The following is a 21287-nucleotide window of genomic DNA, read 5'->3' as shown; positions in this document are numbered from 1 at the left end:
AAAAATTTAAAAACAATATTTTAGTCATAAGTAAATGATTTTGTTTTCTATAATATAATGGTGACTATTTTTTTATATTCTTAAAACAAAAAGTATAATTTACCTAAAAGTTATTGAAAACTTTAAATTAATTGGAACAATAATTTTAAGTTAGTGGTATAAGCGTGACTGAATTGAGATCAACTTAATTATAGTTAAAATAATTTAGTCTAATTAAAATATATAAAATATTTATATATAACCATGATAAGAGTAATATTTATACAACTAAGACATTAATTCACAAGTAAAGGAAATATTCATGAATAATTTACACAAAATACAACAAATAGTGACATGGTTATTTAAGTGCAAAGTTAGGTTATTATTTTTTTCTTTTATTCTTTTAAAGTCAAAATAATATTTTATATTTAATAGAGTTATTTAAAAATAAAAATTGATTCAAAAATAGAAAAAATATTTTTAAAAAGCTTCAAGTATTCGAACTAGTTTGAATAAGCCTGAAACTCGAAAATGTTAGAATTAGATTTGATTGTATGAGTTTTTAATATAAGGTAGAATATTTTTAATTTGATCCCACAAAAAAATTATTCCATCATTCCATGTACCAAATAGGGGTCATGGCCTATTCGACAAACATGCAGTAATCAGCCGAAGTCGGCTTCTCTCTTTTGAGAGAAGCCTCCTCTGCCTCTCCTTTGAGGCAGAGGAAAATTTGGACCGTCCAGATTTAATCTGGACGGTCCAAATTTAATAATTTATTTTTATTTTTTATTTATATTTTTAAATTAAAAAATATATAAAAATTTTAAAAAATTTTTAATAAATATATTTATTAATCTGACAATCCATATTTAATATAATAGTTTAAATTAATCTTAAATTATTTTAATAAATTTACTATTCTGTTCATAATATATTTACATTGAAAAGTCAATTTAAATTTTTTATATTAAATTTAAAGCATCTATATTAAATATGAACTTTTAGATTGATTAGTATATTAAAATTTTTTTAGAATTTTTATACATTTTTTTAATTTAAAAATATAAATAAAAAATAAAAATAAAATTATTAAATCTGGATCATGCAAATTTAATCTGGACGGTCTAAATTTTCTTCTACCTCTGAGGTGATTGGATTTGCACTAACGAAAACTATAAATTTGATACACAATAAAAGAATATTTATTACTATTAATAGATCCCTTCTCATAATGAGAATATATATAACTCTGTTTTGATTTCGTCCAGTATGAAATGAACTTATAATTATAAAATCGACTCGATCATTAAATTATAGATTGAGGCAGAGGAGGCTTTTCTCCTTTGAGAGAAGCCGACTCCGTAATCGGCCTGACAACGGATGGATGAGGCCCTCACCCAATAATAATTATACTTAAATAATTAATTTAATTTAATTTAATTTGAATGAAGTATGTGGATCATGCACGCAATCTGTGTAGCCTGTAGATGTGCAGGTCCTCACCCAATAATATAATAATAATAATAATTATACTTAAATAATGAATTTAATTTAATTTGAGTGAAGTATATGGATCGTACACGTAATCTCAGTAGTCTGTTAACGTGCAGTCTAGTGAGGCTCTATTATTGACCACAAGACAGTCCTCAAATTCCCCATTCCCTTAATTCCTGGAAGTCATTCACGGTTTTCCTCTCCACCAACCAAATCATTAGCTGGGAGGATTTCTGTGCTATTGAATTACTCTGTGTATCTTCAAGATTTATCGCCCATTCTGGGTGTGGCTGCGGTTTCTTGATCTGGATTGTTGTTTTTAGTGCGTGAATGCCGAACTTCTGGGTTTTTCTGCGTTAAACTTCGTAATTTGTACATTAATTTCCTGTTTCAAATTACGCCGATGACGATCACGATGCAGTCGACACCCGGAAGCTCAGGGTATTTGGATTTGTATCCTGAAAGGAAAATGTCATTTTTAAGAACCCTTATATTCTCGGTCTCACTGCCGTCGCTGGCATTGGTGGGCTGCTTTTTGGCTATGATACAGGTATGAACTTCTAATTACCTATTTGATCAGTGAAGCAAGTAAATTTGGTTAAAAAAAAAAAAGCCACCCGTTTCTTGTTATGTTATTCATACATGGAATTGCCTGATTTTCCCATAATTTCGGATCAACGAAATACAATCTGTGTTTTGCTTGACAATCGTAATCATGTCCTCGTATGTCCTCGTACTGGAATGGTACTGGTTAATCAAATTTGATATCACAGATTATTACCTCATATTTTTATTCTTTTCTTCCCTACCCTGCCAAAAATACACAGACAACCACATTCACGAATAACTGACGCGTTAAGACAATTATTAGTAGCATTTTTGTTGTTTATTAGCTTCATCGTTTTGATAGGGCCAGAAGCCCCTGTTTTCGTTATAATGATCTCAGTTGTATGATCTTCCTGAATATGGTTTTGCCTTTGATCATTCGATCCAGAAGATACAACAACAACAACAACAACAACAACAAGCCTTTATCCCACTAGGTGGGGTCGGCTACATGGATTGCAAGACGCCATTGTGCTCTATCATTTATTAAGCTTTTAGAAATATTATTAATTAAGAGATCACGTTCAACAACTTCCAAGAGTGTTCTCTTAGGCCTTCCTCTACCTCTCTTAATCGGACTCAAAGTTATATGTTCCACTCTTCTCACTGGTGCCTCCCTTGGTCTTCTTTGTACATGCCCAAACCATCTCAACCGATTTTCTACCATTTTTTCCTCAATAGGTGCCACCCTCACTTTTTCACGTATGTGCTCATTTCGAATTTTATCTTTACGTGTATGTCCGCACATCCATCGTAACATTCTCATCTCTGCTACTCCAACTTTATGCTCTTGCTGTCCCGTTAGAGCCCAGCATTCACTACTATATAACATTGCCGGTCTGATAGCAGTACGATAAAACTTTCCTTTAAGTTTATTAGGCACCTTACGGTCACAAATAACTCCTTTAGCTTTTCTCCAATTAAACCACCCAGCTTGAATTCTATGTGAAATATCTCCACTGATTTCGCCATCATTTTGGATAATGGCTCCCAAATATCTAAACTTTTCCACTTGAGGTATAATTTGATCTCCCAATTTTACTTCCAAATTATTTTCGAATAGTCCTTTATCAAATTTACAATATAAATATTCCGTCTTACTTCTACTCAGACGAAAACCTTTCGACTCCAATGTCCTCCTCCATAACTCAAGTTTGCAATTAACCTCTTCTCTTGTCTCTGCTATAAGAACTATATCATCCGCGAAGAGCATACATTTCGGGATTTCCTCTTGAATATGTTCCGTCAAAACATTTAAAATCAAGTTGAACAAATAAGGACTCAGAGATGATCCCTGATGTAGCCCAATCTTTATAGGAAAATCCTTTGTTTGACCACTAGGCGTTCTTATACTAGTTTTTACCCCCTCATACATATCTTGTATGCTTTAATATAAGCAATCCGTACTCCCTTTTTTTCCAACGCTTTCCAAAGCACTTCTCTTGGTATACGGTCATAAGCTTTTTCCAAATCAATAAAAACCATGTGTAGATCTTTATCTTTACAACGATACTTTTCCATTAATCCCCTTAGTAGATAAATCGCCTCTGTAGTCGATCCAGAAGATAGTTTGTTGAAAAAGGTTCCTAGAGTAAGTTAAGCTTCTGGAGTCACTGAGGTTGGAACCTTAATATATTACGAGGTAAAAGGATGATTTTGTTTTTAAACTAGAAGTCTAAGAGCATCTAGGACTCTAAATTTTTTTATTGTAATTTATCCCCTCAACGGTTAAAAATGTCACAATGTGTCCCTTCCCCTTAATTACAAGGACGATGACTGACAATTTACATGAGAGAAAATATGACAGAGTTTACCTGTAATTAGCAAGAAGAGGCATATTGCAACTTTTTCAAACGTTGAGAGGTAAAATATACCAAAAAAGTGTAAATGTTCTTAGACTTATAGTTTAAGTGTAAAATTGCCTTTTTACCCTATATTAATATTACCAAATGTGAAAATTTTTATTTCCCTATCTGTAACAAAAAGCATTTCTTCATGGATGAGTTATCATTTGTTTTTCTTAGTCCTCTCTGGGTTAAGGCATGAAGTAATTTGACAAAATGGATTTGGAAAAAAAATCATTTTCTCTTGCCTGAAAGCGCCGTATGTAATTTTCTTTCATCCTATTTTTATGATGTTCAGTGTGAATATCTTTTACTTACATGGCAGTGATGCTTTCTTTCACATTTTTAAAAAATATTGCATAGCACCAACGTTTTTTTCTTTAATTTAATTTTATTATATTTTCTTTGAAATAAATCTGGTCTGTCTGTTTTGCTGCCAGCTGACACGTGCTGTATATATGTTTCATTTTCACTTTTCTTTCCAATGGAGCATTTAGAAGGAAGGCTTGGTCTTAGCAATGAAATTCTACAGAGAAAAATATTTTTTGATTTTCTATTAGATTAACTACTTATAATGAAGGAACAATTATCTAGGCAAAGTCTTCTGGTTGAATTGAAGAAAATTCTTTCATGGTTGGGTGATGAATTCTTGAGTTTACTTTATATCTGATTCTGCATTTTTTATCTGAAAAATAATATGATGTATCTGTTTAGGTGTTGTTGGTTCTTGAAGAAGACAGAGGTGAAGTGCGCCTCTGTAACTGTAATGTGATACAAAATAATGTGTTCATTAGATCTTAATATAAGCAGCAGCATAAACCCTAACCCTAGGATCCCAGATATCTTTTTTTTTTTTAACTAATTTCTAATATATTAGATTTATCTTCTAAGATATATAAAATATTAATAGAAGATGCAATAGGTAAAACTAACCTAGGATATAAATCATTGATGAAATAGCAAACATAAATATATTAAATTCTAAACCCACTAAATCGATGCCTTTCAACACTCTCCCTCAAGCTAGGGAGTAGATGTTAATCACCCCCGGCTTGGATGTGAGCTCTTCAAATTTGGGTCTATGAAAATCTTTGGTTAGTTACTTGGGAACTTGAGTTGACGCAGGACACTTCGAATACCCTTAACTCTATTTTTTCTTTGTTGAAGTGTTGACAATCTCTGCATGTGTATATATATATATTGTCATAATGGATAGGGTTCTTAGTCATCATTATGGCTGATGTGTTATCACAAACAAAACATCTTCACAGGTAAGATCACTTCTTTCTTGAGTTCTTTAAGCAACCTCAATAACCAAATACCTTCACATATCCCATGTGCAAATGCTCTAAGTTCAGACTCTACATTGCTTCTTGAAATAACCTGTTCCTCACTTCTCTGGCTCACTATGTTCCCCCACATATACGTAGCATACCTTGTGGTGGATCTACTAGTCACTGAACCTCCATAATCAGCATCAGCAAAGATCTCCATACTTCTACTACTCCCTTTCTTGAAAACAAGCCTTTTCCAGGAGTCATCTTTAGGCAGTGTAGAATTGTGAAGACTAAATTCATATGCTCCTCATTTGGGTCACTCATGAACTAACTTGCCACATTCCTAGGAAAGCAGATATCTAGTCTAGTATGTGATAAATAAATCAATTTTCCAACAAGCCTTTTGTATCTTTCTCAGTCATGGAGGTGTTTCATCCTCTATTTGCAACTTTGACTTGTACTCTACCTCTATAGGTGTTCCCGCAGGTCTACAAGCTAGCATTTTTGTCTCCATTAGAATATGTAGGGTGTATTTCCATTGGGATATTGAAATTCCTTCTTGGTTTCTAGCAACCTACATGCCTAAAAGATATCTCATCTATCTCAGATTCCTTATCTCAAATTCCCTTGCCAAGCTATTCATAAGTCTCTGAATTTCTGCATCCCAATCACCTATAACAACAATGTCATAATCAAAATTGCTGCCTTTCCACTTGAGTTGTGCTTCACAAACATGTGATCCATTTGACACCATACAAAACCTTGACTTTTGACTACATATGTGAACTTCTCTCAAACCATGTTCTGGGAGATTTTGAGCCCTTACAAGGACTTCTTCAACCTACACACCTCATTTCCTCCATGCATTTCATCTAGGCCAGGGGAAATTTCATGTATACTTCTTAAAGATCTCCATTCAAGATAGCTTTCTTAGCATCTATTTGGTGCAATTGTTTGCTTTCTTCCATTTAATTTATGCAAACACTTCATCTAGAGAGTGTAGAGGATGAGCAGACATCACTCCCCCTCCTATGTCATCAAGTTTGGGATTGAGGCCAAGAAAGAGTTAAAATTTGATCTTTTTCTGCTAGTTTCCTGGACCCTTCTGTATCTTTGCCGCAGCTCCATTTTTGAGTGTCATATAGGTCTAGTTGTTGCCAATACTTCATTAGTGTATTGCAGTATTGGGTTGCACTTAAATCACCTTTCTTCTGCTTCTGAGAGCTTTCTTTAATTTGAAGAAGTGTTGCTGTATTTTCAATAAAAGAATATGTTCTCCATGCTGCCTCCCAGACTTCCCTAGCAGTTTGATACAGTAGGAAGGTTTGGCCTATTTCTGGGGTCATTGAATTGATAAGCCAGGAGACCACCATATCAGTTTTAGCTCTCCAAACTTCGTTCTTTGGATCAAGGGTTGAAGGCTCCACAGCTTCAGTGGTAGTGTACTCCTCCTTGCCCTTGCTGACAATGTGTATGAGAAATCCTTGGTACCACTGCAAATAGTTGTTTCCATTGAAATGCTGGTTGGTGATTGAGACTGGAACTCCATAGCAGTTGCATATGACAGGGAATGTGGCTGGCATACTAGTCGAAGAAAATGTATGATGCTGTTCGTTGCTTTTCTTTGAAGGCTTCGAAGTAGCCAAAAGTCACCATGAGAGCGTGATTTAAGACAACTGTTACCATGAAGAAGACAGAGTTGAAGTGTGCCTCTGTTAATTTTGTTGTCATATAAAATAATGCGTACATTAGTTCTTAATATAAGCAGCAGCATAAACCCCATAAACTCTAATCCTAGGATCCTAGATATCATATCTTTTACTTATTCCTAATATCTCAGATTTATCTTCCAAGATATATAAAATATTAACAGAAGATATAATATCTACAACTAACCTAAGATATAAATTATTGATGAAATAATAAACATAAATAGAATTAATACTAGACCCACTAAATCAGCACCTCTCAATAGTTCTGAATATCTAGGTTGTTCTTTCTGCAGATTTTGGCCGTTTCAGTTCTCTTATGAAAATGTTAACATGGTATTTCTTTAACCACAGGTGTTATATCAGGAGCCCTTCTGTATATTAAAGATGATTTTGTGGAAGTTAGAAATAGTAGTTTCCTTCAGGTACATCTCTCTGTTTTTTTTTCCCCTTTATCTCATTCATGAATTCAGAAATTGCATTTCTATGTGGTCTACAACAAATCTAGGTATTTAGCAAAATGCTTCGTACTTAGTTATTGGCTGTGAGTGCGTAGGGTTTTAACTGGAATGGTAGAGTCAGGATCTTTTTCTTCTGGTTTTCCACTGCATTGGAAGAATTATGGTTACAAATTCAATTGTGATAGGGAAAAGAAGAAAAATAGAAATAGAAGTAGAAGAACAGAGATTGGCAGAACCTGGCGAGCATCAACTGTCATAACAGTCTGATTCCTCCTCATACATGCAATTGAAGTAATTAGTTAATTAGCAAGCTAACTAACTCGCTCTCTTTAGATACTAACAATAGTTAACTAAACTGCTGACTACTTCTTAATCCCCCAATTATACGCATAACAATTCTTCATCTCTAGCATCTTTTGGGAATGGGAGTAGCAGGGACGTTTGCATTTGTTTGTATTTAAACGACCTCTTTGTTCTATGTGTGCGATTTTTTACCATAATGAAGTCATAAATATTACTTTCAACATGGAATACAGAAAACTGGTTGACTTAACTTTGCTCGGCTGATTCCAGCAAAGAATATAAATAATGTTTTCTAGAATCCCTTATTTACCTTTAGGGTGTGTTTGGTTGGGGGATTTTGGAGGGGAGCCCTCCCCTCCCCTCTCCTCATATTGCTCCCCTCCAAATTGGGGTTTTCTGGAGGGGAGCTAATTTTTTCTGACTATTTTGCCCTTATTTATTTTTTAATATTCTAAGTATCAAATTATGCTTCATTCCCAGACTCGACTCACCTCATTGGATTTTTTTTTTAAAGTTACATTTCATCATATTTTATTATATATTTAGTTATTTAATTTTTATAACAAATTGTTATCATTATAATTATTGGTTTAATTTTTTTTTCACATATTGACAATATGATAGGATGAGAGTGAATTTTTAAAAAATCATGTAATTTAAGTTGAGGTGTAAAATTATTTTTTACAAGAAAAAATAAAAAAATTTAAACTAATGTATAGAGATACAATAGTAAATTAGTTATTACCTCTCATCTTCTCCCCTCCTAAACCAAACAAAGGATCATTAAAAACTCCTCCCCTTCCCTTCCCTTTAACAAAACCAAACAACGTAACATTAAAACCCTCCCCTCCATCACCTCCCCTCCCCTTCCCTCCCCTCAAACCAAACACACTCTCAAGGATCATTTAGCATTTGTTTCATGTAAAAATAGTCAGATATGTTATTATCTGATTACTTCATAGCTGGTCTGATCTGTTGTTAACATGAAATTATTGTATAGTTGCTCAGATTTGTAGCTATTGCAGGGCTGTTACAATTTCTTGAATTCCCCTATTGTTCTTTTTTCAATTGGCTGAACATCAGGAGCTTTCTTCTTCTGATTCAGTCTCCTATTGTATATACTACAGTACCCACTCTATAAAATTTATTCAGAAATTCAGAAATTACCAAATTTTCATGTTTTCCAGCCTTTGTTGACTTAGCATTAGATCAAGCCTTTGGCAAAACCCACTTTTTCTCTCTCTCCTCATCCCCATCTCTCCTTATTCACTGTACCATATGGCATGTGAAAATACCCAAATTTGTAATCAACCATCTGGGTTGACTACAAATTACTGGGCACTAGCTGAATGGTCCCAATTACTTGCAATGGACCAAATCAGTGAGATCAAGAGTAGTCCTCATAACCTCAAACAAGGTGAGCTATCTGACATGCAGTATTGTAATGCTTTGATTTATCTGGGTAACAGATGTCACAACCTAGAATTGGAGAGCCTTGGAGATGCAAAGTACAGGGGAATTGTTGAGAAAGAGTTTATTTTTAAATCCCTGCTAGATCTGAATAAATCCCAGGGTGAAGTGAGGGGGAGAATTCTTGGAACAAAGCCCCTACTTTCTTGAAGGAAGCCTTCTCAGAAGTCTTTAGAGAATAGAGTAGAAGGAAGCTCTTGTTAGATGTGATGTAAAAGACACACACTCACATTGATTTGAACAGAATAGGATGAGGAAGAAGAAACAGAATCAGAGAGTGAGAGGTGAAGGGGGAGCGAAAACAGAGGGGAGAGATGACAGAAAACAGAGAAAGCAGGGGAAGTGGAGAGGACACAGAACTGATAGATAGGGGAATAGAAGGGGAGAGACGCAGGGCTGAGAAACATTCACAAAATTTAGCAATTCATTCATTCCAACTCTAAGAACTCCCTTACATGTGCTGCATGGTGGCTTTTTATAGAAGCCACAATTAAGGTTTCCTTCTTATGAAGGAAACATAAAATGAAATAAAATATAAGCTTGAGGTTTCCTTCCCTATAAGGAAAGCTCAACTTGCAGATTTAAAATTTATAAAGAGTAAAAAAAAAAACAAAAGCAGGTCAGGTTTCCTTCCTTAGAAGGAAACTTATAAAATACTAAATAATGCAAAAACAATTATTTCTTTCTAGAATAACATTTGCCATATTTTCTATCAATTCTCCCCTGCTGCAAAGAACTCTCCTCCGGAGAGGTAGAGAGTTGATAGGCTTCTAGCAGGGCAGGATTAAGTTGTTGGAATTCATCTTCTGAAATCCAGGTGGCATCTTCATCAGATCGACCTCTCTAACGAACCAAATAACGACGGATGGGCCCCTCAGAGGTAAAGACCATTTGATCATCCATAACGGTCTCGATTTCATCAACTGATGGTGAGACAGCAGGCAATGATAGAATTGGCACTTGTGAAGGCTGAGTGCCTGCAAAATCATCAGAAAGCAAAGGGGAAGGCTCAAAAGTTCCCCGGTAAGGCATGAGATCCTCTACATTGAAAACTGGACTAATGGCCATATCAGAAGGTAGTTCTAAAAGATAAGCATTAGGTCCTAAATTTCTTTATTATGCGAAAAGGTCCCGCAGCTCGAGCATGCAACTTTTTAAAAGCGTGTTTAGGGTAACGTTCTGGACGAATGCGAGCCATAACATAATCACCTATTTTGAAGCTTTGAAATCGACGATGAGTATTAGCAGATAATTTATATTGATCATTACTTGTCGCTAATTTGCGCCTAATTTTAGCATGTAAGTCATAAAGGCGATTGGCAAAGGATTCCGCAGATTTAGAAATGCGAAATGTCAACGGGATTGGCAGGAGGTCAATAGGCTGTTTAGGATTAAAACCTTGAATAATCTGGAAGGGACTCATGCCTGTAGACCTATTCATTGAATTATTATATGCAAACTCTGCAGTGGGTAGAACCAAATCCCAGTTCTTCGGCCTGTCTCCAACTAAACTCCGAAGCAAATTACCCAAACTGCGATTGGTGACTTCAGTTTGCCCATCAGTTTGAGGGTGAAAAGCAGAAGAGAACTTCAATTGGGTACCAAAAAGTTTCCATAGGGTCTTCCAAAAGTAGCTAACGAACTTGACATCTCTATCAGATACGATAGTGGTAGGTAACCCATGTAGACGTACAATCTCCTTGAAGAACAACTTTGCCAGATGTGAAGGATCCGTAGTTTTGCTACAAGGAATAAAGTGAGCCATTTTTGAAAACCTGTCCACAACAACTAATACAGAGTCATGACCTCTAGCTGTGCGAGGCAATCCTAAGACAAAATCCATACTCAAGTCTTTCTAAGTTGCCTCAGGAATCGGCAAAAGAGTATACCAACCGGTATTTTGTCGCCTGGCTTTAGAAGTTTGACAATTTTGACATTGAGACACTATGCGAGCCACATCACGCTTGAGTGAAGGCCAGTAGAACCTATCTTCGACTAATGCCATTGTCTTATTAACCCCGAAATGACCAGCTAAACCTCCAGTGTGTAACTCCCATATAAGAAAATCTCGCATAGAAGTACGTGGGATGCACAGCTTGCTCCCACGAAAGAGATGACCGTCTTTAAGGATGAAATCAACATGCTCATGACGATTATCACTGCGAACTTCTTGGTATATTATCCCAAAATCTGGACATGAAGCATTGTCTTCTTTCAAGTTTTCAAAACCAACAACACTAACGCTCATAATGTGCAATAAGTTGATCCGACGGCTCAGGGCATCAGCCACTATATTTTCTGTTCCTGAATGATGCTTGACCACAAAAGTGAATCCCTGAATATACTCAACTCATTTAGCATGTTTAGCATTTAAGTGCCACTGAGAGTTGATAAACCTAAGCGCCTGATGATTAGAGTATAGAACAAATTGTTGCGGAAGAAGATAGTACTTCCAATGCTCAAGGGATCTCACAATCGTATAAAATTCCTTGTCATAAGTGGAGTACTTTTGTTTTGCATCATTGAGTTTTTTGCTAAAAAAAGCCATAGGGTGACCTTCTTGGCTTAGTACACCTCCAATTCCTGTTCCAGATGCATCACAAGCAACTTCAAAACACTTTGTAAAATCCGGTAAAGACAAGACTGGAGCTTGAGAAAGTCTTTTCTTAATATCTTGGAAAGCTACGGAAGCTGTAGATGTCCACTAAAACTTGTCTTGTTTTAAGCAATCAGTGATAGGAGCCATAATGGTACTGAAGTTTCTAATGAAGCGTCTATAGAAAGAAGCAAGGCCATGAAAACTCCGTACTTCATGGAGAGATTGTGGCTCAGGCCATTCTTGAATGGCTTGGACTTTCTCAGGGTCAGCTGCTAGACCCCTTTCAGAAATTATGAAACCCAAGAAGAGGACTTGATTTTGAAGAAATGAACACTTAGGCAAGTTAACATAAAACTGTTCTTGACGCAAGGTGAGAAAAATTAACTTGAGATGTTCCAAGTGTTCTTGTTTTGACTTGCTAAAAACTAGTGTGTCATCAAAATATACCACCAAAAACTTTCCCAAATATGAGCAAAGGAGGTGAGTCATTACTCTCGTGAATGTACTTGGGGCATTCGATAACCCAAAAGGCATGACAAGCCATTCAAACAACTCATCTTGCGTTTTAAAAGCAGTCTTCCACTCATCTCCAGGCTTAATCCTGATCTGATGATAACCACTTCTGAGGTCAATCTTTGAAAACCAACTAGATCCAGACGCTAAATCAAGCATGTCATCAAGTCTAGGAATGGGAAACCTATACTTGATGGTGATCTTGTTGATGGCTTTGCTGTCTACATACATTCTCCAAGAGCTGTCTTTCTTTGGGGTTAAAAGAGCAGGTACTGCACAAGGACTCATACTATGCTGGATATAACCCTTTTCCAACAATCCATTGACTTGTCGGTTAAGCTCTGCTCTATCCTTAGGGTTCATCTTGTAGTGCGGTAGATTGGGGAGTTGTGAACCTGGAATGAAATCAATTGCATGGTGGAGCTCTCTCATTGGTGGTAATTCAGATGGAAGCTCATCGGGAGTGATATCCTGAAATTGTTGTAAGAGCTGTTGCACTTCCTCTGGCATTTCTGAAGTAGTAGCAATTCGTTGCGAGATCTTGGATACCAAAATAAACACGATCGTACTCTCTCTGCTTTCTTGTACAAACTGTTTTTCTGTCAGAAGATGCAAATTGTGGGTTTTGGGTTTTGTGCCCTTTGATTTACTTGAGCCTTTGCCTTCGTTGTCAGGCTTAGCAGGACGTAACAGGATCGTCTTGCCTCCATGCTTAAATGTATAGGTATTCTCATGACCATGATTGATAACATTGTGGTCATAAAGCCACGGTCGACCAAGTAAAATGTGAGCAACATCCATTGGAAGAATATCACAAATAATATCTTCTTTATAGTCACCTAAGTGAAGAGGAACGCGACATTGTTGGGTGACTGGTAAAGAAGTTTTGTCGACCCATGCAACACGAAAAGGTTCTGGGTGAGGTTCTGTCTTGAGATTGAGTCGGGCTACTCCTTGACTAGAAATAACATTTCTAGAACTCCCTCCATCAATCACCAATTTGCAAGCTTTATCTCCACACTTCACAAAAGTATGGAAAATACTTGTTCGCTTCCATGAATCACTAGGCAGAGGGACAGATAGAATGCATCGCATAACTCCAACTCGACGTGTCTCACACCCATGTTCATCAATGATGATGTCCTTATCGACATCTGAAGGACACTCAACTGGATCTACGACAACGTTAGCATTTGCATTGTCTTCCTCACCTTCATATTGTGAGTCAATAACTAGAGTACGCTGTGGGCATTTTGACGCAATATGACCCTTTGAGTGATAGCGAAAACACTCGACAAAGGAATTGTTATAGTGGGAAGCAAGAACTATAGCCTCACTAGGCTGCTTAGAAGTATTACCCCTTAACCCAATTGCTTGAGTAGGTGTAAAAGACGAGCTAGGCCTAGATGTAAGTGCTCCTGTTGGTCGTTCAGACAGACTGGAAGTTCGTGCTTGTCTAAACTGATTGCTCTGCATGTCGATACGCTTTGCAGACGAGTACTGTGACAGAGACTCTACTTCCAAAGTCTTATGATAAGCTTCTTCAAAAGAGACTCTGGAAAGTTTAACTTGAGCTCCTTCTGTAGATATGGCTTGAGACCATTAACAAACTTGGTAATGGTATGCCATTCCTCTTCATCCACGTCACATCTAATCATAAGGTCATCGAATTGAGAAATATACTCGGAAGTTGTGGAGATTTGCCTCAAATTAAGTTATTTGTCATACAGTTGACTCTTATAATGAGTCGGCACATATTTTTCTTTCAGCTTGGCCTTCATTTCATCCCACGTCTCAATCGGTGGATAACCTTGTCGCTCAATGTTCCTTTGGACATTTTGCCAGTATTTCCTAGCAGATCCCACGAGCTTCATCTTCGTAAACCGAACTTGCTGAATATCTCTCGTCATACCATTCAAAATAATCTTCCATGCTGGCTAACCAATCCAGGAATGCACTAGGATTCAATCATCCATCAAACTCAGGAGCTTCAACTTTAACCTTTTTGGTGATGTCATCAATATGTGTCCTTCTAAAGCCTTCTCTACCATTCCTATGGACTAACTGGTATGGTCTATGATGTTGTTCTTTAGGCTCTTGCCCATCCCAAGTATCATCTATGTCATTAGAATGATGATTGGTAAACTCATGAGGAAATGTTCTGCTATGTCTTTCACCCATAGCTCTAGAGGAATGACCAATCCTAAGGGAATTACCTCTAAGTTGATTGCGGACTGGGAATTGTTCATTTTTAAGACTTGACTCTCCTCTAATGATAGGTCTTTCGAGTATCCCTTCAGTTGTTTTCCTTGTATCTTGTCTGTATGTCAACTGAATTGCACCCATTATCTCTTCAAATTTATTGTCCATGAATTCTTTAATTTCTTCCAGCCGCTGGTCCACATATGCCCTTTGAGTCCTTTCAGATTTCTCAAGATGATTTTGGGTGATTTGGGAGTTATTAGCCATGGCAGATTTTAGGGCAGTAATTTCTTGGTCTAATAAAGCTTGCTTATCGTATAAATCATGAATGGTCATACAATGAGGATTTAATAACCTAAGGAAGAAAGGCCCCCAAGTTGCCCTCACCTAAATAGGTGAAGTCCCTTCTTTAACAACACTAACCCTCTGAGAATTCAAAAATTCCACAGGGATCATATGCTAAATAGGTAACAACTCGAGTGAAGTCTTCACAGAAATCTTCGAAGGTTCAAAAACCTTTTAGGAAACTGTTAGAAACTTCAACTAACCTAGGGTAATTTTTGGACACAGGTATAGGGCAGGATTGTGTGTGAGGTAGGTGTCTTAGGTTATACGAACACTACTATCAAAAGTCACAAATTAACAACATAATGATCAATGTAAATTTTCCTTTTTTTTATATATATATATTTTCAAAATATTAAAACATGATTAAAAAAAATAAAAATAAAATAAAAATTGCAATGCTTAAAGAAACCAAAGTACCACACAACAAAGATTTCAGAACTAGCTATGAATGAAACACCTCCTTTTAAGAACCAAGTAAGCCAGTTAAATGAAAGGGTCGTCGGCCTTACCAGCGTTGCTTTAGGAGCTCAAAACAAAAAGTTTTACCCCCAAATAAGTTTTAGATGATGACTTGCGCCTCTCAGCTCCTTCAGAGTTAAAGAAATTCGGTGAAAACACACAGAAAACATTGAAAATCTCGTTTTGGCCACGACTGTACGGACGGCGCGAATGACGGCGCGCGAGGCGTGAATACCACGCGCAGAAGCTCCACCGGCACGTGTGACGGCGCGCAGAGGTGGTTTTTCTAGTTCTGACCGGATTTTCCCTTCTGAGCACGATGGTAGCGTCCGTTTTTGGATCCGACGTCGGGAAATGTGATTCTGGGTGCTGGCAGCGTGAACAAAGTATGCTGAGCTTCCCTGAGAGTTTTCCTTCGATCTCCGGCCGCAGAAACAGCCTAGGAACGTTCAGAGCCTTGCTCTGATACCAAATTGATGTAAAACACACACACTCACATTGATTTGAACAGAATAGGATGAGGAAGAAGAAACAGAATCAGAGAGTGAGAGGTGAAGGGGGAGCGAAAACAAAGGGGAGAGATGACAGAAAACAGAGAAAGCAGGGGAAGTGGAGAGGACGCAGAACTGATAGATAGGGGAATAGAAGGGGAGAGACGCAGGGCTGAGAAACATTAGAGAATTGATAGAAAATATGGCAAATGTTAGTATTTTGTAAGTTTCTTTCTAAGGAAGGAAACCTGACCTGCTTTTGTTTTTTTTTACTCTTTATAAATTTTAAATCTGCAAGTTGAGCTTTCCTTATAGGGAAGGAAACCTCAAGCTTATATTTTATTTCATTTTATGTTTCCTTCATAAGAAGGAAACCTTAATTGTGGCTTCTATAAAAAGCCCCCATGCAGCACATGTAAGGAAGTTTTTAGAGTTGGAATGAATGAATTGCTAAATTTTGTGAATGTTTCTCCCTGCCTCTCCCCTTCTATTCCCCTATTTATCAGTTCTACGTCCTCTCCACTTCCCCTGCTTTCTCTGTTTTCTGTCATCTCTCCCCTTTGTTTTCGCTCCCCCTTCACCTCTCACTCTCTGATTCTGTTTCTTCTTCCTCATCCTATTCTGTTCAAATCAATGTGAGTGTGTGTGTTTTACATCAAGATGCCTCTTCAACTTCTACAATTATTGATGGTTCTGCCCTTGTGACTGATGGTGTAAACTAGAATAATGACAACAAAGACAGAAAGGGAACCCTTGATGCTATTTTGCTGTTTATCGGCACAAAGGAGAAATGTGGAAGTTTCATTTCAATTATACTGATCGAAAGCCATCAAGAGAGATCAATAACAAAGGTTACGTTGCTGTCCCTGAAGGGACTTCCAAACCAGCAAGCAAACCGACAGTTTTTATGTAAAACAGGTTAATTTACTTCAAAAATAATTAGCCAAGATTCCTCTTCTAATTCCAACATTGCTTCTGGAACTATAGCCCTGAAAGGCAGTTCTCCTGGTACTTTTGATACTAATTCTACTATAGTGGATGAGGTAACTTGGATAATTGTTAGGGCCTCAGACCAAATGACTGGCGACATGTTGTTATTCCTTAATGCAGCCATTGAAAAAAAAAAAATATAATGAATGCTTAAGCCTCTAGGGTATATGTGATAAAGACAAACAAGAAAGGAGTTAAAAAGGAATTTGCAGTGCTAATGAGAAAGAAGTGGCTAGGGAGCAGTTGGTGCAGGCTTTGAAAGGGGGAAAACTGACTGAAAAGGAGGAGTTTGAATCTGGTTTTTGGTGCAGACAGCCAACCTTTCAAAATTAAGTGGTTTTCAGTCTCAGGTGTTCTTATGTTGTGTCTTACCTAGCTTTTCTTTTGGCAAAGAAAGTATCTTACCTAGCTTTAAGTGAGTGTTTTTGTTGTGAGGTACTGAATGAATCTTCATTTGCTCTTATTTGAGAGCTCTTTTGGGTTATAATACTCGTACCTTTTGTTTTAAACAACTTTTCTTGTTTCTGCTGTGTTGATTGGAGACTCTTATCATCTTTTATGTCCTTGTAAAATACTCTGACCTGTAGTTATTATGTAATCTTTTTGGCGTGACTGATCAGATCTGTTGTTAATGTGTAGCTTGTCAGTAGTTATGGTAAAACTGATCAGGTCCATAATTATTGAAGGACTATTACAACTTTTTAAATTCTCTTAATTTTTTCCTTCCAATTGGCTGAACATCAAAAGCTGTCCTCTCCTTCTGTTTCAGTCCTCACTTGTATAAAATGCTGCACCCACTCTGAAATTTATCGAGTAAAATGATCAGACTGTTCTTAATGTTTCCAGCCTTTTTCCTAATTGTTTGAGTTGCCAGGAAACAATTGTTAGCATGGCATTGGTTGGTGCAATTCTTGGGGCAGCAGCAGGTGGTTGGATCAATGATTCTTATGGACGAAAGAAGGCGACCCTTATTGCTGATGTTATCTTTGCTCTTGGATCATTTGTCATGGCTGCTTCGCCAGGTCCTTATATTCTCATATTTGGACGTCTTCTAGTTGGTATTGGTGTGGGTATAGCATCTGTCACTGCTCCTGTGTACATTGCCGAAGCTTCGCCATCAGAAATAAGGGGAGGATTAGTAAGCACAAATGTGCTTATGATAACTGGTGGACAGTTTCTTTCCTACCTTGTAAACCTTGCTTTTACGGAGGTTAGTTTTTGGTTCTTGCTGTTTGGTTGGCTTTTGTTTGGTAGCAATGATCATAAAGATATAGAGACTCAACTTTACATCCTTGCGTGAGCTATGCTTATATATAGTTTTCATATTATGCATAGCATTGATATTTAAAGTACTTACAGTAGATGGTAGTCAGCCACATCAGCTGGTGGGTAGATATCTCAGGATGAAAGCAATTCAATGGTTAGACTAGACTTTGAATTTCATTCTTTACTTATTTGTGTTTTCTTTCTTTTTCCAGTTGTAATCTTGTTTTAAATGTTTTTAATTTTATTCTCTTTTATTGATTTTTAAAGTTATAGATTCAATATTAATGTCAGGATCAACTTATGTATCCTCCACTTGGAGTCAATGTCTATTTGGTAGAAACTTTTTATGGAATATTTTTCTTAACTAACGACTAACATAAGATTTCTCATTTTTCTGTTAAAAATCAAACTGCAATAATGACTGGAAAGAATATGATACATACCAGAAAGTTTGATTGCTTGGCTGCGTTTTCTAATATATTCAATTAATTAGAAGTGGTTTTTCCTTGTAGAAAAATACATTGCCATGATTTGTGTAGCACTTATGAACTTATTACAAATTGTAGCTTCAAAACAGTGATACCATTACCTTCCACATTTAAATTTCTGAAAACTTAAGGGCTTCACTGTTCTTCTATTTGATAAAAGCTAGAAAAATATTAAAATAACATTGACAGACTGAGAGAAGTTTCATATTTTGGGAACTATTTGGTTCATAAATATTACATTCCTGTTTCGAACTTATTTGCTTTCTGACCACTTACCACATTCTTCATCAAGCAGGTCCCTGGGACTTGGCGATGGATGCTTGGAGTTGCAGGTGTGCCAGCAGTTGTGCAGTTCTTCCTCATGCTCTTCCTACCTGAATCCCCCAGATGGCTTTTTATCAAGGTAAAAAATTGTATATTTTTTAAGAAAATTTTTGTCAAAAATGTGCCTTCAAATTATGGTGATTACTGAGTATCCTATATCTTGTCTTTGAATGCAGAATAGAACAAATGAAGCCGTTGTTGTGCTTACTAAGATTTATGACTATGCTCGCTTAGAGGATGAAGTTGATTTCCTTACAGCTCAGTATGAACAAGAAAGCCAAAAGAGGAATGATATCAAATACTGGGATGTGTTTAGGTCAAAAGAAATTAGGCTTGCTTTCCTTGTTGGAGCTGGACTTCAGGTACTTAATTAGGACATACATTGCTACAAAACATAGCCTTAGAAGAGCAGAGTGACATTACCAAAAAAGAAAAGAATATCAGACTGACAGTTGTGAATGCCCCTTGCTGTTAAAAGGTTGAGGGGGATAATTCTGATGAACTGATCAAATTATGGGTTGTTCTCTGGAAAGTTCCGCTGTCACTTTACAGTTTAAAGAACAAGACCAAGCATGAAATTAAATGTCAGTTGGGTTAATTCAGCTAGTTAGATTGGCCATCAAACTAAAGAATGTAATTTTAGTTTTTGTTCATTTGAGAATGTATTAGTTGGTAGTTACATAAGATTTCTATACTTCTTTTAATATGATTATTTATATGATAATATGTAGATGGTACAGAGAAGCAAGGAAACTGGGATTACAGAATAATGATACATTGAAAGATACAAAATAAATAAAGAAACTAGGGTTAATAAGTAAGTGGGCCTAGTAAACATAAGCCCCATTTTGATGCTCTCTTTTGAGAGATATATATATATATATATATATTTTTGCCAAACTTTTCTCGTTGTTGTTAAATTCATGTATTTGTGATTAAGCCGTTTAAGGTACTTCTTCAATTCTGGAAGCATGTTACAATAAGCTACTGTACTTTGTAAATGACAACATTTTCATGCAAGTGTATTCTTATAACATCCCATGGTTCTGCAGGCTTTTCAGCAATTTACAGGTATAAACACAGTCATGTACTACAGCCCAACAATTGTCCAAATGGCTGGCTTCCGTTCGAATCAATTGGCTCTTCTTCTATCCCTCATTGTTGCTGGTATGAATGCTGCTGGTACAACTCTTGGCATCTACCTCATTGATCATGCAGGGCGGAAAAAATTGGCCCTTTCTAGCTTAGCTGGAGTAATCGCCTCTCTGATCATACTTGCTGTGTCATTTATTAACCAATCTTCTGGCTCTGCAAGTAATTTGTATGGATGGCTTGCAATTGTGGGTTTAGCCATGTATATTGCTTTCTTTTCTCCTGGAATGGGACCTGTGCCTTGGACTATGAACTCAGAAATATATCCTGAGGAATATCGCGGAATATGCGGGGGAATGTCAGCTACCGTGTGTTGGGTTTCAAATTTGATTGTGTCCCAGACCTTTCTATCAATTGCTGATGCCGTAGGGACCGGTCAAACTTTCTTGATTTTAGCTGGCATAGCTGTACTGGCCTTTCTCTTTGTGGCTGTGTATGTTCCAGAGACCAAAGGATTGACATTTGATGAAGTGGAGCTGATATGGAAGGAGAGAGCTTGGGGCAAGAATCCAGACACACAAAGCCTTGTTGGGCGTGGAAATGATTCCTAGATGTACATCTTTATTCATAAGTTTGGTAAGCAATATAAAATTCGAGTGTAGTAGAGAATCCTAGGCGTGCTCGAGCTTCGTTTCATGTTATTTATTAATATGTTATTCGTCCAATTATCTTGCCCGATGTAAGTCTATTAAGAGTGCAGTTGTGAGTGATTATGGTGGTCAAATCTAATACAGCAGCTTGAATATGTTGCAAACCAATGCCATATAAGTTGCTGTGTTTCCAGTGCAATACTCGCAGTTAATTTATCATTCGTATGGCGGCTTAGTAGTGAGATGAAATGATTGTTTAATCTTTGCCTTATTCCGAAATTTTAAGGGTTTGACAATGTATATTCTCTATTAATATTGGGTGACGTATGATAATGCCTTATCCTATGATTGACAATGTGTATCTTTTTTATTGCGTTACTACAATGTGAGTTCTGTATTTTACTATTTTACATGGAGTTTAAGGCACATACATATTCCTCTAATCCTATTTATATTAGGTACAGAAAAAAGATTAATCATATTTATAGGGCATTTCACCATTTTTTTGTACGATGCTTATCTCTACGTTTATGCCTTTATTAAAGGGAAAATCATAGCCAAGAATTGTTAGAGGATTTTATTTACAGATAAGGATCATAGGACTAAAATATAATTAATTTTTAGTGTAAAAAGAAAATACTATCACTCAGTTTAAAAAGGAAACATTTTTTTGTTCTTATTAAGTAGAGTTGGAAACTTCTTAAATTTTTTAAAAA

The 21287-nt window shown here is 36.5% G+C and overlaps 1 protein-coding gene across 1 annotated transcript; it reads left to right on the top strand.

Moving 5' to 3' along the window:
* Positions 1-1613: 1613 nt before the first annotated feature.
* Positions 1614-20916, top strand: LOC129301255 (inositol transporter 1-like). Its single transcript, XM_054939835.1, is given in 7 exon segments — positions 1614-1952; positions 1955-2029; positions 7270-7340; positions 17626-17961; positions 18801-18908; positions 19006-19191; positions 19882-20916. Coding segments are annotated over 7 exon segments (1497 nt in total). The 5' UTR covers positions 1614-1882; the 3' UTR covers positions 20533-20916.
* Positions 20917-21287: the final 371 nt, after the last annotated feature.

Source organism: Prosopis cineraria, unplaced genomic scaffold, assembly GCF_029017545.1.
Source record: "Prosopis cineraria cultivar Desert tree isolate PC_DT_omini unplaced genomic scaffold, ASM2901754v1 PC1991, whole genome shotgun sequence".
In the NCBI taxonomy this organism is placed as follows: domain Eukaryota; kingdom Viridiplantae; phylum Streptophyta; class Magnoliopsida; order Fabales; family Fabaceae; genus Prosopis; species Prosopis cineraria.
The sequence above is the reverse complement of the archived record's forward strand: the minus strand, read 5'-3'. Positions and strand labels throughout refer to the sequence as shown.